At 36.1% G+C, this 26,434-nt stretch overlaps 2 protein-coding genes across 13 annotated transcripts in view; one reads left to right on the top strand and one right to left on the bottom strand.

The window, feature by feature from the left end:
- EVI5 (ecotropic viral integration site 5) overlaps positions 1-26,434 on the bottom strand; it is a 259,537-nt gene that overhangs the window by 176,461 nt on the left and 56,642 nt on the right. For 11 of the 12 annotated variants that reach the window (XR_007154737.1, XM_047870640.1, XM_047870636.1 and 8 more), the window contains 4 exons: positions 24,202-24,431; positions 3,019-3,208; positions 2,139-2,363; positions 1,317-1,391 (listed from right to left, as the gene is read on the bottom strand). Coding sequence is in view for 11 of the 12 variants with exons in the window: in XM_047870640.1 (XP_047726596.1) it covers positions 1,317-1,391; positions 2,139-2,363; positions 3,019-3,208; positions 24,202-24,350 (639 nt within the window). In the remaining variant the exon portion in view is untranslated. The remainder of the gene's footprint in view (positions 1-1,316; positions 1,392-2,138; positions 2,364-3,018; positions 3,209-24,201; positions 24,432-26,434) is intronic. The other variant, XM_047870646.1, reaches the window with a different exon arrangement.
- LOC125172480 (elongin-B-like) lies at positions 10,634-26,241 on the top strand. Its single transcript, XM_047870647.1, has 3 exons — positions 10,634-10,638; positions 24,637-24,642; positions 25,873-26,241. The coding sequence occupies exon 3, from the start codon at positions 25,885-25,887 to the stop codon at positions 26,239-26,241; it is 357 nt and encodes a 118-aa protein (XP_047726603.1). The 5' UTR covers positions 10,634-10,638; positions 24,637-24,642; positions 25,873-25,884.

Below are 26,434 nucleotides of genomic sequence, written 5' to 3'. Positions count from 1 at the left end.
GCATGTCTACTATATGCCAAACACCACGGTAGGTTTTTACGTATATTATCTCATATAACCCTCACAATGAATCTGAAAGTACACAGTGTTACCTAATTAAGGCTCAGAGACAGATTAAATGATCTAGCCCAAGTTCACAGAACTCAGTGTAGCACTGAGATGGAAAAACCAGCTTACATATATGACTCAAATCAAGCTATCTCCACGGTTTCTCTTCAGACTACATTTTAGTGTGAGAATAAGAGTACAGGGGCGCCTGGGTGGCGCAGTTGGTTAAGCGTCCGACTTCAGCCAGGTCACGATCTCGCGGTCCGTGAGTTCGAGCCCCGCGTCGGGCTCTGGGCTGATGGCTCAGAGCCTGGAGCCTGTTTCCGATTCTGTGTCTCCCTCTCTCTCTGCCCCTCCCCTGTTCATGCTCTGTCTCTCTCTGTCCCAAAAAAATAAATAAACGTTGAAAAAAAAAAATTAAGAGTACAATGGACTTGAAAAAAAAATTCAACGGAAGTGAAAACACTATTTGTCATTTCCCTTCTAAGATATAAACTGGTGATCCTGCCCCTGACTTCTGAAAACATCCTATCCAAACCCACTCCAAAGTAAGTCACTGTCAATAGAAATATAGGTTATATCCCTGGGGCAGTAAAAATAATTGAGTATCTATATTTGGTTTAATTTTTTTTAAGATTATTTATTTACTTTTGGGGGTGGGGGGACAGAGAGAGAGAGAGAGAATATCCCAAGCAGGCTCCACACTGTCAGCACGGAGCCCGATGTGGGGGTCGAACTCATGAACCATGAGATCATGACCTGAGCTGAAACCAAGAGTCAGACGTTTAACCGACTAAGCACCCAGACATCCCATGAGCATCTCTATTTTAGAACCTATAACAAGATAGGCATAATAAGCACTTAACTCTGTGACAACCAAAATTTCTGTGTGAATTTGCAAAGATGACATAAATAAGATTTTCATACCAACATTTTAATCATATCCTCCTTAGTTGGGAAAACATTAGTCTTTATTAAATATTGACATGTAAGTTAAGATTTAAAAGTAGATACAGGCTATATAGTACAATATTATGGCTCAAATGTAGACACCAAGAAGCTGAAATTTCATTACTGGAAGGACATTATTGTATATGTTATTTTCAAAACTTTTAATATTTTAAAGTGAAAATTAACTACCCCTATTTAAATTATGCCTAAAGAAAAATACCCAGTATCAAATGCTTAATAAAAACAAGAATGATTCTTTAATTCTCCAATTCAACTTCAATAAGGAACTTAGAAGCTTAATACTTGTACTAACTTACCTGCATAAGTAACAATCCAACTATAAAAGCACTTCCTTGACAGTAACCAACCTCACGATCCACTAAAGAATATGCCTAAAAAGTAAAAAATGTTCAAAAGACTTTAACATGATGTATTATATCTTTCTTCTCTAAAAACCTAAAAATAGTGAGATGATGGAGTAAATACCATTTATTTTTTTGACAAGCTTGCGCTTGCTTGTCATACATGTTATCCTATTAGGGTTTAAAAAGTAGATGATTTATTACATAAAATTTTCTTTTGATAATTTCCCAGTTAGAAACCGATGCTTCTAAGGACAAGAAAATAAAGGAACTTACACTCAGTGAAGTAACAAAGTTTAAAAAATAGTTATCTGATAAAGATAAAAACAGTAAGGTTAAGGTAAAGCACTGGGAGAACTGAAAAGGTTCAAAAAGAAATTAATATTTTACAGAGGTAGTTGAAAGGAAAAGGAACTATTTCAAGAAAAAAGGCAATACTGAAGAAAAAATTGCAATAGCACACACTCTGAAGAGCTAAGAGTTAACAGTGCTGGCCATAGTAAGCAGAAAACTGGTCCTAGATTGTGAAACTCACAGAAGATAAATCATCCATTTTCATAAAGGATCTTTCTATGGTATAGTGATTTATAGACTATTTGATTCTAACCAATATCAAGCAATGGGATGAATTTTCTAAGTTCTCCAAACTAGACAGTAATGTAGCATCAAAATTAAAGCAGAAATCATGCTAAAGTCAAATTTTTGCCAAAGTAACTGATTACTATCTAATTTCAACCTTCTGAGAATTCATTTTAAAAAATGATAAATAGAACTTACCTTCATTACATTAAATAAAACCTCCTGTCCAAGGCTGTCTTTTTCCTTAAAGAAATTGTGTTCAGGATAAGTTCTAGCAATGTCCCTTCGGATCAATTTTTCACAAGGTGAGGTCATTTTCAGGAGTTCTGAATACTGATCCTTAATTGGCATACTTTGTGCACTGCATAAAAGTTGCCAAACTATTGCTCTAAAATGGTGAGGTATCCCTTTACGAACAAGCTCCTAAAAATAAAATTAAAAGTAAAATAAAATTTTAATATTGAATTATTGAAGTCTCCTACCTTAAAAGTCAAAGAAGACTTGTTGGGGATTGGAATGGAGTGGAACACTTTATCAAATTTATAATTCACAAAGCTACTCTTAAATACTAGGGAACCTTTTAACCAAGGCTAATACTTGGCCCTGGGATGTGTCCTTTCTTGTCAGGGGAGCTACAACGCCATGGATAAACCCTTGACATTTCTCCCAGAATGTGGCCTCTAAAGCTATTAAGGACCTGAAAATCTGCAGAGCTGTGAATGAAAGCACAGTAATAACCGTTGTCTTTCAAAGATTTTAGCAAAAAGGTAAAATAGTGATAATTCAAAGACCTAGGATGTTACTACTTCATTCATGAATCTATAAAAAGAGAGAATTTATAAAATAATTTTCAGCTATATATTTCTACAATTAGGAATCATCTGTAACAACTGATATCTACAATTCAAAACTTCTAATGGACACAAATAAATGAAAACAGATAAAGCAGGGCTCTTTATTATAGCACTTAGAAAGTACTCGAATCTCAGTTGTTGTTTTTTTTTTTAATCTTCCATTAATCCATGCCTTGATGCCCCTTTGGGATAAGAGGAAGAAATTCAACAAAGAATATGAATACCTTAACTTGCTTTTCCTTCTTTTTGCGTACATCTTCCCATTCATTAACAATTCTTCCCCAAAGAATCCAAGAATCTTCTTCAAGGTGGCTGAGGTTGCTAGAGGCTGATGAACTTGATACAAGGGAGGAGCCACTGTTTCTTCTTGACCCATTTACAGATCTTAAAGACTTACTATCCGTCTCTAACAATCTAAAACATAATTAAAAATTGCTCAAGATCTAATTTCACAGTGATATTGGATGAAGTAATAATGATACATAGATCTTTACTAATAGCCACGGTTTTAGAATATGCATAATTTCAGTAATATTTGGTTACTGCTGTATTTTTTCATCTAAGCATAGCAATTTCAAAATTTGATAGTACATTACATTAAATATTTTAGTGCTATTTGTCCCATCATAATTTCCCTTCATCTCTACTAAAAATACAAATTAGGAGAAATCTAGTGAGAAAGGTGGTTGGGAGGGCTTCAGGAGAAAACAAATTGCTGTTGGAACAGGTTTAACAAATTCTATTGAAGAACTAATCCTACATGTTTAGAATGCATCCTAGGGTAAAAAAAGCAAAGCAGGGCCACACAAATCACCCAAATCCCTTTTCTTTTTTTCATTTTTTTCTGCCCTTCTATAAATCTGCCATTGTTTAGTCATGCAGTATTGGTATAAAAAATTAACTGGGGTGCATGGATGACTAAGTGGGTTATACATCCAACTCTTGCTCTCAGCTCAGGTCTTGATCTCAGGGTTGTGAGTTCAAGCCCTTCACTAGGCCCAGCATGGAGCCTACTTAAAACAACAACAAAAACAAACAAAAAAACCCTGTATAATTATTAATATGAAAATTGGAAGTCTTCACTTATTTGTTTATATACACATATATTTATTTACAATTCTGGATTTTCTTGAAAAATAAAGATGGCAAAACCAAGCCCATCCATATTCCTGCATAGGAAAAACAAGGTGTAGCCAAGTAGGAGATTCTCCATTTACATGGAGGACTTTAATACACTCGGTCTCCTTAATCCCAACTACCTCACAAAAACTCGAGCCAACTAACAGTTGTTATTTATCACTGGGTTCGCACTCTCAAACTGAGACCTCTTCATTCTTAAGATCCTTTCGCCTTTGTATTTCCTTATCTGTTCAAAGATGAGATAATTTCAGAGATCAGTTCCATGACTTATCACAACATCAAATCTATTATTTATTTTATAAATAAACACACTATAATGAGAGACTGGAAAATGTGGCTCTCTCACTATAAAAACAGAAATTACATGTCATTCAAATAAGGGTCCTCAAAGATCTATTTCTGTTTTTAACCTGACTACCACTTACTTAGAATAATGCCTTGAGAAAGTCCTCTATTTAGGATATAACAAATGCTCCAAATATTAAAGATCTATAAAAACTAATAAAAAAATATATGTATCAAACCCTACTGAGCAGACTATTAGAAACACCCTTTGCATGGGAGATTTATTCATCTTTATATCCCTGAAAGCACTTAGCACAATAACAAGGTACATTAAGCACCAACTGAGTTGAAATAAAATCAAATCTGCATATTAAAAAAAGAACTTCAAATCCCAAATATGTCATAATCAGTAACACAACATAATAAAAACTGCACAAATACTATTCTTCTTCATGGGATAGTTTCATACATTTCCACTGCAACAATGATTTAAATTAAATATCCCAAATATGGCTAGAAATAGAAAAATGGATAAAACAGCCAAATTAAGCGTCAACTATTTGCTATAAATATGCTTTATTGGAAAAAAAAATTCCCAAAGCAATCTACATATTCAATGCATCCCTATTAAAATAACATCAGCATTCTTCACAGAGCTAGAACAAACAATCCTAGAATTTGTATGGAAACAGAAAAGACCCCAAATAGCCAAAGCAATCTTGAAAGAGAAAACTAAAGCAGAAGGCATCACAATCTTGGACTTCAAGCTATACTACAAAGCTGTAACCATCAAGACAGTATGGTACTGGCACAAGAACAGACACTCAGATCAATGGAACAGAACAGAGAACCCACAAATGGACCCACAAACATATGGCCAACTAATCTTTCACAAAGCAGGAAAGAATATCCAATGGAATAAAGACAGTCTCTTCAGCAAGTGGTGATGGGAAAACGACAGCGACATGCAGAAAAATGAACCTGGACAACTTTCTTACACCATATGCAAAAATAAACTCAAAATGGATGAAAGACCTGAATGTAAGACAGGAAGCCATCAAAATCCTCAAGGAAAAAGCAGGCAAAAACCTCTCTGGCCTTCTCTGCAGCAACTTCTTACTCAACACATCTCCGGAGGGAAGGGAAACAAAAGCAAAAACGAACTACTGGGGCCTCATCAAAATAAAAATCTTCTGCACAGCGAATGAAACAATCAGCAAAACTAAAAGGCAACTGACAGAATGGGAGAAGATTTTTTGCAAACGACATAAAGATCAGATAAAGGGTTAGTATCCAAAATCTATAAACAACTTATAAAACTCAACACCCAAAAAACAAAGAATTCAGTGAAGAAATGGGCAAAAGACATGAATAGACACTTCTCCAAAGAACATCCAGATGGCCAACTGACACATGAAAAAATGTTCAACATCACTCATCATCAGGGAAATACAAAGTAAAACCACAATGAGATACCACCTCACACCTGCCAGAATGGCTAACATGAACAACTCAGGCAACAAAAGATGTTAGAGAGGGTGCAGATAAAGAGGATCTCTTTTGCACTGCTGGTAGGAATGCAAACTGGTGCAGCCACTCTGAAAAACAGTCTGGAGGCTCCTCAAAAAGTTAAAAATAGAACTACCCTAGACCCAGCAACTGCACTACTAGGTGTTTATCCAAGAGATACAGGTATGCTGTTTCGAAAGGACATATGCACCCCAATGTTTACATCAACACTATCAACAATAGCCAAAGTACGGAAAGAGCCCAAATGTCCATCAATGGATGAATGGATAAAGATGTGGCATATATATACAATGGAGTATTACTCAGCAACCAAAAAGAATGAAATCTTGCCATTTGCAACTACATGGATGGAACTAGAGGGTATTATACTAAGCGAAATTAATCGGAGAAAGACAAATCATATGACTTCACTCATGTGAGGACTTTAAGATACAAAACGATATACAGATGAATATATGGGAAGGGAAGCAAAAATCATATAAAACAGGAGGGGGACAAAACATAAAAGATTCTTAAAATTTTTTTTTTCAACTTTTATTTATTTTTGGGACAGAGAGAGACAGAGCATGAACGGGGGAGGGGCAGAGAGAGAGGGAGACACAGAATCGGAAACAGGCTCCAGGCTCCGAGCCATCAGCCCAGAGCCCGACGCGGGGCTCGAACTCACGGACAGCGAGATCGTGACCTGGCTGAAGTCGGACGCTTAACCGACTGCGCCACCCAGGCGCCCCAAAAGATTCTTAAATATAGAGAACAAACAGAGGGTTGCTGGAGAGGCTGTGGGAGGGGAATGGGCTAAATGGGTAAGGGGCACTAAGGAATCCACTCCTGAAATCACTGTTGCACTATATGTTAACTAACTTGAATGTAAATTTAAAAAATAAAATAATAATTAATAAAAAAAATTAATGATAATGCTTTACTGCTTTTTCCATAGATATTATTTCAGTAAGTCCACAATATATCTTATGGAAAAATTAGTGTTACATATATGTAAGCACTATTTAAAAAGCAATTTTTTAATGTTTATTTTTGAGACAGAGAGTGCAAGCTGGGGAGGGGCAGAGACAGAGGGAGACACAGAATCTGAAGCAGGCTCCAGGCTCTGAGCTGTCAGCACAGAGCCTGATGCGAGGCTCGAACTCACGGGCTGTGAAATCATGACCTGAGCTGAAATCAGACGCTTAACCGACTGAGCCACTGTGGCACCCCTTTGTGTAAGCACTTTTATATATGATTATAATCCCTCAGAATTCTAAATGGAATAGAGAAACAAACTCCACTGAAATTACTTGAACTTCAGTTCTTCATTTAATTATTCACTGAATACTTGCTATATGCCAAATAATGAAACTGCAGCACTACCATCAATAGAGAGATGTAATTTAAAAAGAATATAAAAGAATATTTCCTAAGCTAGACCTAAGTTTGAAATATGATGGAAGTATAGATGAAAAAGTGCCTAGACAGAAGGCTTCTAGAGAGTCAGAGAGGTCTCAGAGATTGCCAAGTTCTAACTTCTGGCATAAGCAAGAGTACCAAGTGCAATCATGGGTGAGTTAGAGAAATGGGTAAAGCAGTTTCTTTTCAGAGGACATTGAAATAACATACACAAATATATAGAACTGTGAGAAAAATTTATAAATGCAATATTCCAAAGATACCACATTATTTAAAATACTGTTCTTTGATCCAGTGGAAAAAAAGTCTCTTTAGCAAATCGTCCTGGGAGAAGTGGACAGCAACGTGCAGAAGAATGAAACTAGACCACACACAAAACCATACACAAAAATAAACTCAAAATGGATGAAAGACCTAAATGTGAGACAGGAAACCATCAAAACCCTAAACAGGCAACAACCTCTGTAACCTCAGCTGCAGCAATTTCTTGCTTAACACATCTCCAAAGGCAAAAGAATTAAAAGCAAAAATGAACTACTTGGACCTCATCAAGATAAAAAGCCTCTTCACTGCAAAGGAAACAATCAACAAAACTAAAAGGCAACCAACAGAATGGGAAAAGATATTTGCAAATGACATATCCGATAAAGGGTTAGTATCCAAAATCTATAAAGAACTTGCCAAACTCAACACCCAAAAAACAAATAATCCAGTGAAGAAATGGGCAGAAGACATGAATAGACATTTTTCCAAAGACATCCAGATGGCCGACACATGAAAAGATGCTCAATGTCATGCATCATCAGGAAATACAAATCAAAACCACACTGAGATACCACCTCACACTGGTCAGAGTGGCTAAAATGAACAACTCAGGAAACTATAGATGTTGGTGAGGATGTGGAGAAAGGGGAACCCTCTTGCACTGCTGGTGGGAATGCAAACTGGTGCAGCCACTCTGGAATACAGTGTGGAGGTTCCTCAAAAAATTAAAAACAGAACTACACTATGACCCAGCAATAGCACTATTAGTAATTTTATCCAAAGGATACAGGAGCGCTCATTCACAGGAGCACATGTACCCCAATGTTTACAGAAGCGCTTTCAACAATAGCCAAATTATGGAAATAGCCTAAATGTCCATCAACTGATGAAGGGATAAAGAAGATATGGTTTATGTATACAATGGAATACTACTAGCAGTTAGAATGAAATCATGCCATTTGTAGCAACGTGGATGGAACTGGAAGGTATTCCGCTGAGTGAAATAAAGTCAGAGAAAGACAGATATCATCTGTTTTCACTCCTATGTGGATCTTGAGAAACTTAACGGAAGACGATGGGGGAATGGTAGGGTACAGACAGAGAGGGAGGGAGGCAAACCATAAGAGACTCTTAAATACAGAGGACAAACTGAGGGTGGATGGGAGGGTGGGGGAGAAGGGAAAATGGGTGATGGGCATTGAGGAGGTCACTTGTTGGGATGAGCACTGGGTGTTGTGTGTAACCGATGAACCACGGGAAATCTACTCCAAAAACCAAGAGCACACTTTACAAGCTGTATGTTAGTCAATTTAACAATAAATTATATTTTTTAAAAAAGAACTTAAATAAATAATAAATAAAAATAAAGTAAAATACTGTTCTTGCCTTAACTCACCAAACAAAAAGGACTCAAATGGACAAGAGCCATTAATATAAAAGCTAAAAACTATTAAAACTCCTTGAAGAAAACAGGGAAAAGACTTTACAACCTTGGAATAGGCAAAATGTGTTAATGGGACACAAAGAAACACTAACCTCAAAATAAAAAATGAAGCAGACTTCATCAAACTTAAAAACCCTACTCTTCAAAAGATACCCTTCAGAAAATGAAAAGGTAAACTATAGACTGAGAAAAAAAGTTCTCACATATGTATAAGACTGGTATCCAGAATACACAAAGAACTCTTAAAATCAGTAATGAAAAATGCAAACAACACAGTTTTTTTTTTTTAATGATTAAGAGACTTAAGCTGACATTTTACAAAACAAAATAATCAAATGGCCAAAAAGCAATGGGAAAACATTCAACTTGTGTTTTAGTCATCAGGATAAAGCAAGTTAAAATCACACTATGCAGTGTGGCTCAGTCAGTTAAGCATTTGTCTCTGGATTTCAGCTCAGATTATGATCTCATGGTTCATGAGTTTGAGCCCTACAATGAGCTCCACACTGACAGTGTGGAGCATGCTTGGGATCCTCTATCTCCCCTTCCTCTGCCTTCTCATGGACTATCTCTCTCCAGGTAAATAAATGATGTCCTAGTTCAACCACTTTGAAGAACTAAATTTTCATTTGATCCAGCAAGAGAAATGAAAATCATATCCACAAAAAGATGTGAAGAAAGTTCACAGAAGCTTAATTCATAATAGTTACAACCCAGAAACAACCCAAATATCCAGAAAAGTAAATGATCAAATTTTGATATATTCATTCCTTGCAATACTAACTCAGCAACAAAAAGAAACAAACTGCTGATACATACAATAAAATGGATAAATCTTATAAATGTTAGGTTGAGTGAAAGAAGCCAGATGCACTCAAGTACATACTATATGATTTCACTTATATCAAGTTCAAGAACAAGCATATTATAGAAAAAATATAGGAGAGGGGCGCCTGGGTGGCTCAGTCGGTAAGCATCCGACTTCAGCTCAGGTCATGATCTCCCGGTTCCTGAGTTCAAGCCCCACATCGGGCTCTGTGCTGACAGCTCAGAGCCTGGAGCCTGCTTCAGATTCTATGTCTCCCTCTATCTCTGCTCCTCCCCCACTCACACTCTGTCTCTCTCGCAAAAATAAACAAACATTAAAAAATTTTAAAAATATATATATATATATAGGAGTAAATCCTCATGACTTTGGGTTAGGTAGAGCCTTCTTAGGGGCTCCTGGTGTGGCTCATTCACTTAAGCACGTGACTCTTGGTATCGGCTCAGGGCATGATCTCACAATTTGTGAGATTGAGCCCTGTGTCAGGCTCTGCACTGACAGCACAGAGCCTGCCTGGGATTTTCGCTCTCCTTCCCTCCCTGCTCCCCTCCTTCCTCTCTCAAAAAAATTATGTAAACTTAAAAAATAAGTAATTGGGGCACCTGGGTTACTCAGTCGGTTAAGCGTCAGACTTTGGCTCAGTTCATGATCTCACCATTCATGAATTCAAACCCTGCACCCAGCTCTGTGCTGACAGCTCAGAGCCTAGAGCCCGTTTCAGATTGTGTCTCCCTCTCCCTCTGCCCTTCTCCCGCTCACACTGTGAGCGTGTGTGTCTCTCAAAATACACATACATACATGCATGCATACATAAATATTCTTAAATATGACACCCAAAGCACAAATGACTATATCTATATCTATATCTACACACGTATATACAGTAAAACCTTGGTTTGCATGCATAATCCATTCTGAAAACATGCTTGTGATCCAAAGCACTTGTGTATAAAAGTGAATTTCAAGAACCATTGGCTTAGTTGTGATCATGTGACATTCGGTGTCACATACTACTCATATTGCAAGACATCACATGTTTATCAAGTTAAAACTTATTAGAAATGTTTGCTTGTCTTGTGGAACATTCGCAGACCAAGTTACTCCCAATCCAAAGTTTTACATATTTATGATTATATAAACATATTGAACTCACCAAAATTAAAAATGTTTTGGTGCACCTGGGTGGCTCAGTCGGTTAAGTGTCCAACTTCGGCTCAGGTCATGATCTTACGGTTTGTGGGTTCAAGCCCCACATTGGGCTCTGTGCTGACAGCTCAGAGCCTGGAGCTTGCTTTGGATTGTGTCTCCCTCTTTCTCTTTCTCTGCCCCCCTCCAAAATAAATTTAAAAAAACATTTAAAAAAAAATTTTTTAATGTTTTGTGCCTTCCTGGATGCCATCAAGAAAGTGAAAAGAAAACGTAAGGAACAGGAAAAACTATTTGCAACTCAAAAGACTTATATCTAAAATATATAAGAAACTCTTATGACTCCATAATAAAAACAAGCAACTCAATTAAAAAATGGGCAAATAATCAGAATAAACATTTCTCCAAAGAAGATATACAATAGCCAATAAGCACATGAAAAGCTGCTCAGCATCACTAATCATTTGGGAAATGCAAACCAAAACCGTAGTAAGATATCACTTTAAAACCACTAGGATGGTTATAACTGAAAGACACAATAACAACTGCTGGTGAAGATATGGAGTACACAGGAATGCTTAGACACCACTGATGTGAATGTAAAATAGTAAAACCACTTTGGAAAACAGTCTGACAATTCTAAGAGAAATGGAAAAGCTATGCCCAAGAAGGGATAGGAAATAAATGCAAATGGGCATGCAGTTTCTTGTAGTGACAGATGCACAAAACTTATACAACAAATATTCATGGAAGCATTTATTCATAACAGCCCCAAAGTGGAAACAATCCAAAGTCCATCGACTGTTAAATGGATAAAAAAACACTGGTACAGCCATACAATGGAATATTATTCAGTCATGAAGAGGAATGAAGTATTAGTACATGCTACAACATGGATGCACCTTGAAAATATGATGCTAAGTGAAAGAAGTCACAAAAGGAAACATATTGTATAATTCAATTTATATTAAATATCTAGACTTCATAAAGTAGATCAGTTGTTGCTGAGAAGTGGAGTAGAAGTGAGAAGAGTAAGAAGCGATGGCCAGTGATTGCTAATGGATACGTGTTTTCCTGTGGTGATAGCTACACAACTCTGAATATGTGAAAAAACACTGAATGGTACACTTTAAAGTAGTGAATTGCATGTATATGAATTATAGCTCAAAAAAAAGTGTTATATAGAAAAACACGTAAAATATATCAATGGCAATAAAAATCAGAAGAGAGGTTTCAAGGGGGTGAGGTTGCTAGAAAAGGGCAAAAGAAAATTTCTGGGATGATAGGAATTTTCTAACACGATAGAAATCATCCATGTGTTTAATGGCCATGTGGGTAATACACAATCAAATTTGTCAAAACAAACTATACTTAAGAACTGAGCATTTCTCTGCAAATTATACACCAACTTTATAACAATTTATAGAAAATATTATCTATGGTTAATGACACTAGGAGCAGTGACAATTAGGTGAGAAACTATTGCTTTTTATTATCGAAAGCCCTTCATAACCTTTTAATATAATGACTTGACTTTAGAAAGAACTGTTTTTGCTATATTAAATGCATCTATTCTGTAAAGAAAGGAAAAGATAAACATTATCTCATTTTTTTCTTTTCAAATTTGTTGAGCACTCTAACAAATTTTAGAATTTTCTAAAGAGAAACTTCAGAATTTTTTTCAATGTCATAGGCATAAAGAAGTCCTTTTGTCAAAGAGTTGAAGCATTTTCAAGAAGTAATACTTGAAATGATATTATCAAGTCTCTCCCCATTTGACTACTAAGTCATGGCATGCAGGTAAACAATTTACAAATTCATTAAGAAAACACAGACTTTATAGAATGTGTAGTTAGAATCAGGTATTTTTACTCCTCTTTGCTAAATACAGTGATGAAACAACTCAGGAAGACTCTTAAACAGCAAGATAATTAAAACATTCTGACATGGTAACAGAGGGAGCATACTACCTTGAAAATGTCCATTTCCAAAGACTTGCGGCTAGCAACTGGGAAAATGGTAAGCATTACTCATAGGTCTGTGGACTACTGAAAAGTCTATTCAAAACTTACTTATTTCCCTCTGTCCAGAGCACATGGGTTCACTGCCTTGGATGGATTTATTGCAAGAACAGAAACTACCTTCCCATACCATCATAATTACTTATGACTAACTAGTAAGAAGAAATTTATCAGATTCAAGGAAAAGAATACTGGCCCAGTAGGAATACTGTATACTACAATCAAGGGCATTCCTCACAGATCTGTGTGGCTTCCTGGCCATTTTAAACTGCCACTGCTATACAATAATTCACAAGCCCAAATGTATTCATCCTCCCAGAATGCTGCCAGACTAAAACGTCTCTACTGGATCTCTACTGACTGGACAATATATAATCTTCAGTCTCCTAAGTAAGCAACTCCAAGTTTTTGTAAGAGTTCTACCTCTAAGAACAGCATTTGCTATAACCCCACATTATCTGAGATGGGGTGCTAAAGCTAATTTTCAGTTGGACTTCAAGTAGCATTAAGGATGGAGAAAATGTAGGTGTGGCAGCTTCCAGAAGCTTAGAAGACTTGGCAGAGAAAAGGTATTCTCAGCTCTCTAAGGGACAGAAGCAGCAACTAAACAGAGAGCTGACAACAAGGGGAATATGCCAACACAGGGAATAGTGTGAGTTTTATTTTATTAGGGAGATTACCTTTACCATATCTTAACAACTAAGAACTGAACCTTATCCTCACCAAGAGGTCACCGATCTAAGGAAAACAGCAGAACGTGTGCTTTATGATGGGCATGTAAGAAAAAAAGAGTAGCGTGGAGCAGTGCACACTTGATAAACATCAAAGAAAAAGCCTCTCTTGCTACAATACCATGACTGAAAAATACAAAGAAGGAAAAGGAAAACAATGGGTTATCTTTTAGGTATCTAGAGTATGAAGTACTTGGGGGACATCAATGTAGATAAGCATCTTGTAACTAAAAAGACAAGTCTGAAGCTTAGAACTTATCAGGTAGGCATCTTAACATCTCTGAAAACAGTATATTAAGATATTTGAGAGACAGCACATTCACACAACTTTTATTTCACTATATTGCTATAATTGCTCTATTGTATTATTAGGTATTGTTGCTAATCTCTTACTGTGCCAAATTTATAAATTAAACTTTATCATGCATACATATGTATAGAAAAAAAAAACAGTACACATAGAGTTTGGTACTATCCACGATTTCAGACACCCACTGGGGATCTTAAAAGGTATTCCACACCGGTAATGGGAAATACTGTATTAGCAAAGAATTGATAGTAAACTTTTTAAATATCCTACTGTACTCAGCATAATGCTTTCCTATGGATACCAAAACAGCAACAAGTCATCATGCCATTTGGAAATGTGTAAACTGCTAAGATAATTTACAAAGAGCTACAGAAAGATCTAAGAAAAGCTAAGGTAAAAAAAATTGCCATATAAGAAAAACATTTGGAAAGCTAAATACTCTGGCACTTACTGCAGAGGGATCAACTTTCCAAACATGGGGTTCAAGTATCTCTTGTAACCTTACATCAAAGGAACAAGATATGAATGAATGCACTGGGGTAAAGACAGCAACCAGCAAGCTAAACGAAAAGCAAATGAGTAGCAACAAAATACATGCCTGACTCACAGAGTAGTCACAACCATTCACATCAACACCATCAAGTACAAATTCAAGTCTCAGAGCAACAACAACAACAACAACAACAACAACAAAGGGAGAATTAAGACAAAACACAAAGAATTAACACAAGAAGCAATTCAGAGACAATTCTTAGTGGGGTGTCTAAATAATAGGGATCTCTCCAGTTCTGAAAGCAAGCAGTTTTTTTCTTTTTCTTTTGTTTAAGATGAAGTCTCAGAGAAGGTGAACACGAGACTTCCAGCTCCCTTCCAAATATTCTGACCAGAAACTGATGGTTTGAGGATTAGTTTTACACAGACATTGGGACAGACAGGCATAGCATACTCAACTTCTTAGACTTCTTAATTTAAAGATACGATATAGGGGCACCTGGGTGGCTCAGTCAGTTAAGCATCAGCTTAACTTCAGCTCAGGCCATGATCTTGCATTCGTGAGTTCGAGCCCCGTGTCAGACTCTGTACTGACAGCTCAGAGCCTAGAGCCTGATTCAGATTCTGTGTCTCCCTCTCTCTCTGACCCTCCCTTGCTCTGACTCTTTCTCTCTCTCTCTCTCTCTGTCTCTCTCTCTCTGTCTCTCTCTCAAAAATAAACATTAAAAAAAAAATTTAACTAAACAATAATAAAGATACGATGTAAAGCTAAGCTAGTTACAACAGAAAAAGGAGTTCAATAAATTCTTTTAATTACATCATCAAATTCCTCAGGAAATCAGACAATTGATTTAAAAATTTTTAAAAACCTTCAATGAAAAGAAGAATAGAGTTTGTGTGACGATCTTAAAAGCCTCGCCTATGATTTAAAATTCATGAATTTTTAACACAGAGACTTAAAAATATACGTTTTGCTCAGCTTTTTACTTCCTTAATATTCAGGGTTGCATTATAGAGAGTATCCTCAGGTAAACAAAGTAATGCTTTAGTAGTAAAACTATAAACCTACAATGAAAGTTATGTTAGATCATCTAGATCATCACTGTCCAACAGAAATATAATGCAAGCCCCTTATATCATTTTAAATGTTATAGTAGCCACATGTACAGTAAAAGAAACAAGTACAATTAACTTTAATAATGTTACTAAATATAGTCAAAATATCATTTTAGCATGTAATCAAAATTTTAATTAATGAGATATTCTTTTTTTCAAATCAGCGATTCAAAACCTTATGTACATTCTACTTTTATAGCACATAAGAATTCAGACCAGCCACATTTCAGGTGCTCAAGTGCCACATATGGCTTGTGGCCACCTTACTGGATGGTAGAACTTTAGATGTTGGTAAGATAAAGATATATTACGGTTTCAAAGATTCCTGCTTACTTTACTTAAAAATACATAAAATACACTTAATTTAGTTTAAAAGAACCCTACCCATATTTCCTCATTCTCATATCTCACTTCCAAAACTCTATCAAAAAGCAAATTTTGATTCCAAATATAATGTAAAAAGAAATGAACATGGCTGCAACGCCAAACTTTTAAACCACACAAATAATGGCCTATTAAAAATTGAAATTAGCAACATTCCCCTCCTTAATTAAAATGTACTGCTATTACACTTGAACCTTACCTTCCTAAATTCATCTCTGCCAAAGCCTTCATGTTTTCAAAATGAAAAAGAAAAACACATTTAACACACAGGAAAAAAACAGCTGTCCCATTTCAACTTTAAGGCTATCAATTATTAACTTTCATCAAACAGATCTTTGATATTATATTGAACCATTTCTTCACATCTTTCTGGGGTTGCCACATGTACTGATTTTTAAAAGTTATCATTGCAGTAAAATTATGGGAAAGAAAAAAACAGTTTATAAAATTTGTTATTTTCATTTTTAATTTTAATTTTCTAAAATATTGCCATTTTTATACTTTCTGAATTAAAGTGAGTTAAGTAACATGAGTAGCATGAGTCTATATTTGGAGAAGAAAAAACTCTTGAACAAAAGCATATCCCTTGCTACAAAAAGTAACTGTGTCTCGTAATTTTTACTTGAATTATGTAATTTGCAAATCTATATTATAAACCACAGAAATGGTCAGAGAAAATTTAAGTTATTATTCTTTGAATTTTTTCCTCAGATATAAGAGGTTGGCAGGGTAGTAGGCAGAACAGAGGGAAGAGAGCTAGACCTAGTGTTTACCATTTTATTTTTTATTAGAGTCAGAGATGTGTTTTTCCACCAGGATTGTTCTAAGGTAAAACAATGTGTCACTAGATTCAACCATTCTACAAATAAATCCTTCCCAGGGATTCTGGGTTTTAATGAAGGAAAGGAAAGAAAAACCCAAAATGTGAACTCAAAAAGAGCACAGATTTTGGGGAGCCTGGGTGGCTCAGTCGGCAGGGCGTCTGACTTCCACTGAGGTCATGATCTTTCACCTTATGAGTTTGAACCCGGCGTCAGGCTCTGTGTTGCCGCTCAGAGCCTGGAGCCTGCTTTGGATTCTGTGTCCCCCCCTCTCTCTCTGCCCCTCCCCCACTCACACTCTGTCTCTCAAAAATAAACATTAAAAAAAAAAAAAGAGTACAGATTTTGAGTAATCCATACAAGAACAAGAATGACAACCTTCTGCTCCTTTAACTTCAAATTCTGATTTGTCAAAACCTCTTTTCTGAACGTTTTTAAATAACTCTAGTAATTATTCTTTAGATATTAACATATACACAGGGCACATCTGGTATTCCTGAATGAACTGTGAATTACTTGGAGAAAAGTTCATCTATATCCATAACTTACAATAATTCCTACTATAGTGCTCTGTATGTATTAGTAGTACAGTAATTACTGATCACAACCATAAAAATAAATTCAACTTTGGTCACTTATAAACTCAGCACTAAAAGTTATCTTTTGTGTGCACTATTTTTCCATTAAAGAACCAATTCATTTTTTTATTAATATTTATATTTTAGTTAACATACGTACAATATTGGTTTCAGAAGTAGATTCAGTGTTTCATCATTTATATACATCATCCTGTGCTCAATACAAGTGCCCTTTTTTTTTTTAAAGGTTTATCTTTGAGAGAGCGTGAGCGGGAAGGAACAGAGATAAAGGGAGACAGAGAATGTGAAGCAGGCTCTGCATTGCCAACACAAAGTCCAACTTCGAAACCATGAACCATGAGATCATAACCTGAGCTGAAGTTGGACACTCAATGGATTGGGCCACCGAAAAAAACTGTCAACAAGTTTCCAAATTTGAAGAAAACTATAAATGTACAACAAGTTCCACAAAACCCAAATACAAGAAACATGAAAAAAAGTACAATCAGGCAGCTCTGAATCAAACTGCTTAGATCAGGAATAAAGAAAAAAAATCTTAAAAAGAGGAAAAAAACCACACTATATATACAGGAACAAAAGATAAGGAATGGATCAGATTTCCTAATGAAAACAATGCAAGACAGAAGTCAATGAAACATCACCGAAGCACTGTGGGTGCTGGGGGTGGGGGAACTGTCAACCTATATGCAAAGAAAATATCCTTACAAATCAAAGGCAAAATGAAGACTCAAACATACAAGAGCAGCCCCACCCTTCATGAATTATTATTAAACAAAGTCCTTCAGACAGGAAAAGTATATCAGGTGGAAATCTAGAGTTAAAGAATGAAAGAGCTCCAGAGATGGAAACTATGTAAATATATGAGATATTTTATTATTTTAATTTCTTTAAAAGATAATTGTTGAAGCAAAAATATTAATACAGAATGACGGTTACAACATATATAATAGGAAGACACAGGACAAAACTAGCATAAAGGACTGGAGAGGAGATATGGAACTGTACTATTCTTTTTTTTTTTTTTTTTAATGTTTATTTATTTTTGAGACAGAGAGAGACAGAGTATAGTAGGGGAGGGGCAGAGAGAGAGAGGGAAACAAAGAATCCAAAGCAGGCGCAGGCTCTGAGCTGTTAGCACAGAGCCCCATGCAGGGCTCAGACTCACCAACTGTGAGATCATGACCTGAGCCAAAGTATACGCTTAACTGACTGAGCCACCTAAGTGCCCCTGTACTATTCTAAGTTCTTACACCACATCTGAAATAGTATGAGATCCCTTGAAGACAGATAGAGATAAATTAGAGATTTCTACTATGAACCTTAAAGCAACCAGTAAAATAACAAAACATATTTATAGCTGATAAATCAACAAAGAAAATAAACACTAAAAAAATTCCATTAAATAAAAAGTAAGCAGAAAAATAAAAAGGAAACAACAATATAAAACAAAATGACAGGGGTGCCTGGGTGGCTCAGTCAGTTAAGCATCTGACTCTTGATTTTGGTGCTGGTCATGACCTCACAGTCTTGAGACCAAGCCCCATGGAGCCCACTTAAGATTCTCTCTCCCTCTGCCTCCCTTGCGCACTCTCTCTCAAAAAACAATAATAATAATAATAATAATAATAATAATAATAATAATTTAAAAAATAAAACAAAAGATTTAAACATAAGCATATCAATAATCACATTAAATATAAATGATCTATTTTCCTGAAAACCTAGAAAACACTGTTTTCTAGTCACAAAAGACTACCTACTTTATGATTCCATAATGAAGTGTCCAAGAGTAGGCAAACCCACAGAGAAAGAAAGCAGATTAGTGATTACCAGTGGCTGGAAGAAAGGTAAAAAAGGGAGACTAATCAGAGAGTTTCTTCGGGGGGGGGGAGGGGGGGGTTAAAATGTTCTGAAATTGAATAATAGTAATAGATGCACAACTTTGTAAATATACCAAAATCACTGTATCATATGCTTTCAAAGGGTGGATTTTACAGTGTGTGAACAAATTAAAGATACAATAAAAATACAGTGAAAACACAAGAAAAAAGCAAAAGAAATATTAACAGCAGCATACATATTTTCTTGGATCTAGCCCTGCAAGAAGACTGTAATTCTCACTTCACTCCAAAAGGTTTGGATACATGATTTGCTTTGGCCAATAAAATCTAGATAGAAGTTACATCTACAACTCCCTAACAGACACTTTAAGGTATTTCCACTCTATCTCTTTTGCATCTGCCACAGGTCTGGTTTATCCTGGATAAGGGGTGGTCATTAGTCCTGGAATAAGGAAGTATGGAACAAAGATGTACTCAACTTGCAGCTTAAAATGAATATGAAATGTGAGGAAGAAATAAAACTTTGTTTTTGTAATTTTTAAAAAAGTAAATGGTAAATATTATAAGGCAAAGACCATTCATTTGTATTTTTAAAAGATATAAATATATGTTGCCTAGCTGAGGAACTTTAAAGGCTGGAAAATGTATAATATTTTAACACTATTCAAAAGAAAGGTACAATGACTATGTAGATTTCTAAGCAAACAGTATTACCAAAGATAAAGAAGGGGTTTCACAAGAGGGCATAACAAACCTAAATGCTTAAATACTTAATAAGTACAACTTCAAGATACATGAAACAAAAACTGAAATAATTTAAAGAGAAACAGACAAATCCACAATTATAGTTGGGATTTTCCATACTCTTCTGTCCATATCCGATACCAAAAGTAAACAGAAAACCAGAAAAGAAATAGTAGACTTAAACATTATCAATCCATTTTAATCAACTAATGTTTATAGAATACTCTACCAAACAGTTTAATATACCCTCTTCTCAAGTTCACATAAAATGTTTACCAAAATAAGATAATATTCAAGATCATAAAAGAATTCTCAATAAATTTAAATGGCTGTTGCTAAAACAGGGCTTAAAAATATAGAGCACCAAACAAATACTAGAAAAGAAGAAAGATCACAAAGACATTACATATAAATGTAAAAAAAAATCGTAAGACAACTACAGATCAATATTTACCCTGAACAAAGATGCAAAAATACCAAATACAATTTTAGCAGATCAAATCCAACAATATTTTGTAAAGACAATTTATCACAACCAAGTGGGATTATCTCAGGAATGCAAAGTTGGTTTAACATTCAAAAATTAATGTAATTCACCATATCAGACTATAAAAGGAACACTACATGATCATTTCAGTAAATGGAAAAAAACCATTTGACAAAATCCAAAATCTATTTCTTTTAAACTCTAAGCAAATGAGGAAGATAAAGAAACTTCCTCAATCTGATAAAAGCCATCTACAAAAGCCTACAGTTAACATATTTAATGTTTCATCTCTAAGATCAGGAAAACAAAATGTACATTCACCACTTACATTCAAATTTGTACTCAAGGTATTGGCCCGTTGTAATAAGGCAAGAAAAAGAAATAAAGGCATCCAGATTGGAAAGAAGAAGTGAAAGTGCTTTAATCAGAGTTAACATCCTCATTCACATTACAAAATCTAATGTAATCTAAAAGAATAAAAACAGCAAAACCTACCAGAACAACAAGTTTAGCAATGCAGTAGGATATATAAGGCAATACAGTTCAATCAAAGCCTCAGTGTTTTTGTGGAAATTAACAATTTGTTTTAAAATTCATATGGGAATCCTGAGAAACTTAACAGAAACCCATGGGGGAGGGGAAGGAAGAAAAAAAAAAAAGAGGTTAGAGTGGGAGAGAGCCAAAGCATAAGAGAGTCATAAAAACTGAGAACAAACTGAGGGTTGATGGGGGGTGGAAGGGAGGGGAGGGTGGGTGATGGGTATTGAGGAGGGCACCTTTTGGGATGAGCACTGGGTGTTGTATGGAAACCAATTGACAATAAATTTCATATATTGAAAAAAAAAAAAAAAAGAAATGTTCCAAATTAGGTATTTTAGGAAAGGTATAGGTTATTTTTTCAAAATATTCTTCCCGGTTTTAAAAAAAAATACAATCTTTTGCATTAAAAAAATTAATTAATTAATAAAATAAAATAAAATTCATATGGGAATGTTAAGTTCCAAAAATAGTCAAAATGGAGAACTAAGTTGGAAGATTAACACTATCTCATTTTAAGATGTATTATAAAGTTACAGTAATCAAAACTGTACTGTATTGGCATTAAGACAGAAAACACACCAATGGAACAACTAATTTTTGACATAAGTGCAAAAATATTTAAGTCAAGAAAGGGTAGCCTTTTCAACAAATGGTACAGGAACAATTAAATATGCATATTCAAAAAATGAATTTTGATCTATACTTTGCTCCATATACAAAACTAACTCCAAACTGATGAGATCTAGGGGTGCCAGGGTGGCTCAGTCAGTTGAGACTCCTGATTTAGGCTCAGATCATGATCTCACGGTTCGTGAGCTCCAGCCCCACATCAGGCTCTATGCTCACAATGCAGAGCCTGCTTGGGATTCTCTCTCTCTCACCCTCTCTCTCTCTCTGTCCCCTCCCACTCATGCTGTCTCTCTCTCTCTCTCAAAATAAACTTAGGGGCACCTGAGTGGCTCAGTCGGCTGAGCATCCAACTTCAGCTCAGGTCATGATCTCGCGGTTTGTGAGTTCGAGCCCCGCAGCTCAGAGCCTGGAGCCTGCTTCGGATTCTGGGTCTCCCTCTCTCTCTGCCCCTCCCCTGCTCATGCTCTGTCTCTCTCTGTCTCAAAAATAAATAAAACATCTAAAAATAAACTTAAAAAACAAAAAAACACCGCTTTAAAAAAAAAAAAAGGGATCAGACCTAAACAAAACTTTATAAAAAAACTTCTGTAAAAAAATACAGGCATCAAGCTATGTGACCCTGAGTCATCAAAAGGACAATCCATAAAAGAACAATTTCAAACTGGACAATCAAAATTTACAACTTCACCAAAATTTACAACAAAAGATACTGTTAAGAGAATGATAAGCCACAGACTAGGAAAAAATATTTCAAAACATATTATGTGAAAAGAATTCATATTCCAAATGTTCAAGGAACTCTTAAAATACAATAATAAGAAAGCAAACAACCTAATTTTAACAGGCAAAAAATTCAAACAGACATTTTATCAAAGAAGGTACATCAATGGCAAATAAGCACATAAAAAGATGCTCAACACCATTAGGAAATGCAAATTAAAACTACAAGATACCAGGGGCCTAGGTGGCTTAGTCAGTTGAGCGTCCAACTTTGATTTCAGCTTGGGTCATGATCTCAATGGTTCGTGGGTTCGAGCCCTGTGTCAGCCTCTGTGCTGAGAAGGGATTCTCTGCCTCTCTCTCTCTGCCCCTCCCCTGCAAGTGCTGTCTCGGTCTCTCTCAAAAATAAACTTCAAAACAACACAAAAAACTACAAGATACCAGTATATGTTAGCTAAAATTAAAGACTATACCAAGTATTGGCAAGGATGTAGAGGAACTGAAATTTTCATATACTGTTGGTGGGAATGTGAAAAAGTATAGGCCCTTTGGAAATAGTTTGGCAGTTAAATGTTCACCTATCATATAAACCAGCCATTCCAATTCTAGGTATTTGCTCAGGAAAAATGAAGCATTCGTCTATCTGTACAAAGGTTTGCATACAAATATTTACAACATTTCATAATAAAGAGTGAATAAACTAGCATATATCCATACTATACAATACCACTAAGCAAGTAAAAAAATGAACTATTCACACACACTACAACATGGATGAATCTCAAAATAACCATGCTGAGTAAAATACACCAATATAAAAAGTGCATACTCTATTATTCCATTTCTGTAAAATTCTAGAAAATGCAAACTAATCTACATAACTGTAAGAGATCAATGGCTGCCTGGGGATGCAAAGGAGAATAATGGATATGTTTGTTTTCTTGCCTTTGGTGATTATTTCACAGATATATACATATGTCAAAACCAATCAAACTGCACACAAATATGTGTAGTTTATATGTCAATTATATATGAAAAAAAGCTGTTAGAAGTTATGTTCTTACTCTTAAAGCCAATGGTAGTATACATCTTGACTGAACACAAAAGGGGGCTCTTCCAATGATTCTTTTGTATCTGAAGCCCAAAATAGATTCTGATAATAATATAGTGAAGGGACACACAGGGTCCAGAGTATACATTGCTAACAAATGACTATTCTATTTCATGCCCATTAAGAGAAAAAGATACTGCCTTCTATGAAAAAACTGAATGAAGATATTTCCTACTCTAAACCATAAATCAACCATCCACCCTAAATTAAATTACTTTACAAATTAACCAAAGGGGCTACTTATAGAGTTTAAATCAAAGATGGCAGTTTTGGGGCACCTGGATGGTTCAGTTGGTTAAGCATCCAACTGTTGATCTTGGCTCAGGTCATGATCTCACAGTTCCAGAGTTTGAGCCCCGTGCTGGGCTCTATGCTGACAGCATAAGCTTGTTTGGGATATGGTCTCTTCCTCTTTTTACTCCTTCCCTGCTTACACACACACACACACACACACACGCATGCGCACACACACACACACTCTCTCTCTCTCTCAAAATAAACTTTAAAAAAATAAAAATGGTAGTCTTATTTGCCTTAACAAAATTCTAAAATTCAGTAACAATTTAGGGAATTTGCTATATTAACAAAAAACATCTCTAAAGCTATCTGAGCCAGGAGGTAATTTTAACACAACTTTAGTTTTAAGACCAACTCCTCCAAAAAAGACGTGAATACTTTTGTTAAGCAATTTTGACAAACAAGGAGCCGAAGACTAGAAAATAAACATTCTAAAAAAAGTAAATTTTGATTATGGCATATATACATAAATGAATGGCTGAGTTCATATAACTGCAGAGAGAGAAAAGCCAAGCAACCTCACTCACCTATTTTGTTCCTCCAGTTTAGCCAGGAGTTCTAAGTCGTCTGGACTCAACTGTGAAGGGGAAGATGGTGAAAGGGCTGGCGTGGATAGTGTGGTAGATGAGGATGTAGTGTGTAATGAGGCAGATGGACTTGCCACCTGACTGGCCATCTGACTGACTGTATGTGATACTGTGTTCTTCACCCATGAGAGAGTAGAACTCAGCTTTTCTGCAACCTTGTCTGTCGCCACCTACAAATAAAAATTAAAGTTGAAAATATTTTAGTTTTACTACATTTATTACCAAGAACTTGGTAACCCTGTTAAGTTTTACTTAATAACCACCATCACAATATTTTCTTTGAGGTGATAAAGGTAAAACCTACTTTACCAACGATTAGCCTAACATTAGCTTTTGGGAAATATTTATTTCAATTCTGCAATGTGAACAAACTAGAACAGTGTTTTCCAAACTACAGGTTGAAACTCATCAGGGAGTAATATAATCTACATGAGAAATAAAACCAGCATTTTTGAAAAATGAGAAAGAACAGGGGCACCTGGGTGGCTCAGTCAGTTAAACATCTGACTGTTGATTTCAGCTCAGGTCACGATCTTGTAGTTGTGAGATCAAGCCCCGTGTCAGGTTCTGTGCTGGGTGTGGAGCCTGCCTAAGATTCTCTCACCCCTTCCCTCTGCCAATACCCTGCTAATGTGCAAGCACTCTCTCTCTTACAAAAAAAAAAAAAAAAAAGGAAAATAACAAAAAATATCAGTGTCAATATATACTGTCTTATGAAATTGTTTCAGTTACATGTGTGTATTAAAACTACATACTACATGTTGATATAATTCATGAGCGTACTGAGTTGGGATATAAAACATATTCTGTAGGGACACCTGGGTGGCTCAACTGGTTGAGCGTTTCACTCTTGATTTCAGCTCAGGTCATGATCCCCAGGTCGTGGGATCGAGCCTTGCACAGGGCTCCACATTGAGCCTGCAGCCTACTTGAGATTCTCTGCTCTCTCCCTCTGCTGCCCCCCCCACCCCAATTTAAAAAAAAAAAAAATGTATTCTGTAGTCAAAATCATTTGAAAGCCAAGGATTAAAATATGTCCATTTGGTGATAAGGATAGGAGAATGCTGTAACATTACTAATAATTCAATAAAAACTGGGTTTGCTTAGCATAAGACATAATGAGACTCATGACATCTGTCTTCAAACAACAACAGAGTATTTTTAAAAAAGAGAGACTTTTTCTAGAGAATAAAATTATGATAAATGGTTGAGATAGCAGAGTGGGAAAGATGCAAGACACAATTTTCACATAGTTGGAACTACTCAGAAATAAAATGGCATGCCTAGAAAGAGGAGACATTCCCATCACTGGCTAAAATAAAGCAGTAGTTATTAACAGCCAAACATCACAAGTTTAAGATAACTTTCTAAGTAAGCAACCAGAACTTAAAAAGCCCTTAAGATCTCAATCTCTCTTTACCCAAAGGATACAAAAATGCTGATTCGAAGGGGCACACAGACCCCAATGTTTATAGCAGCACTATCAACAACAGCCAAAGCATGGAAAGAGTCCAAATGTCCATTGACTGATGAATGGATAAAGAAGATGAGTTATAGAGAGAGAGAGTGGAATATTTCTTGATGATCAAAAAGAATGAAATACTGGGACAGGCAGCCACCGCGATGGACGTGTTCCTCATGATCAGTTGCCACCAGACCACCATCTTCATGGACGCCAAGGAGTCGAGTACCATGTTTGAGCTGAAGCGCACCGTCGAGGGCATCCTCAAGCAGCCGCCCGGTGAGCAGCAGCTGTACAAGGATGACCAACTTCTGGATGATGGCAAGACACTGGGAGAGTGCGGCTTCACCAGTCAGACGGCAGGGCCACAGGCCCAAGCCACCGTGGGGCTGGCCTTCCGGGCAGATGAAGCTTTCAAGGCCCTGTACATGGAGCCCTTCTCCAGCCCACCCGAGCTGCCCGATGTAATGAAGCCACAGGACTCAGGAAGCAGCGCCAACAAACAAGTGGTGCAGTGAGAAGGCCCCGGGCCCATCCCCAGTGCCCCCCCACCAATAAAAGAGATTTGGGTGTCAAAAAAAAAATGAATGAAATATTGTCATTTGCAACAATGTGGATGGAACTAGAATGTATTATGCTAAGTGAAATAAGTCAGAGAAAGACAAATAGCACATGATTTCATTCATATGTGGAATTTAAGAAACATAACTG

The sequence above is a fragment of the Prionailurus viverrinus genome, chromosome C1 (assembly GCF_022837055.1).
Source record: "Prionailurus viverrinus isolate Anna chromosome C1, UM_Priviv_1.0, whole genome shotgun sequence".
NCBI classification, from domain to species: domain Eukaryota; kingdom Metazoa; phylum Chordata; class Mammalia; order Carnivora; family Felidae; genus Prionailurus; species Prionailurus viverrinus.
This window is presented reverse-complemented; position numbering and strand designations above follow the sequence as displayed.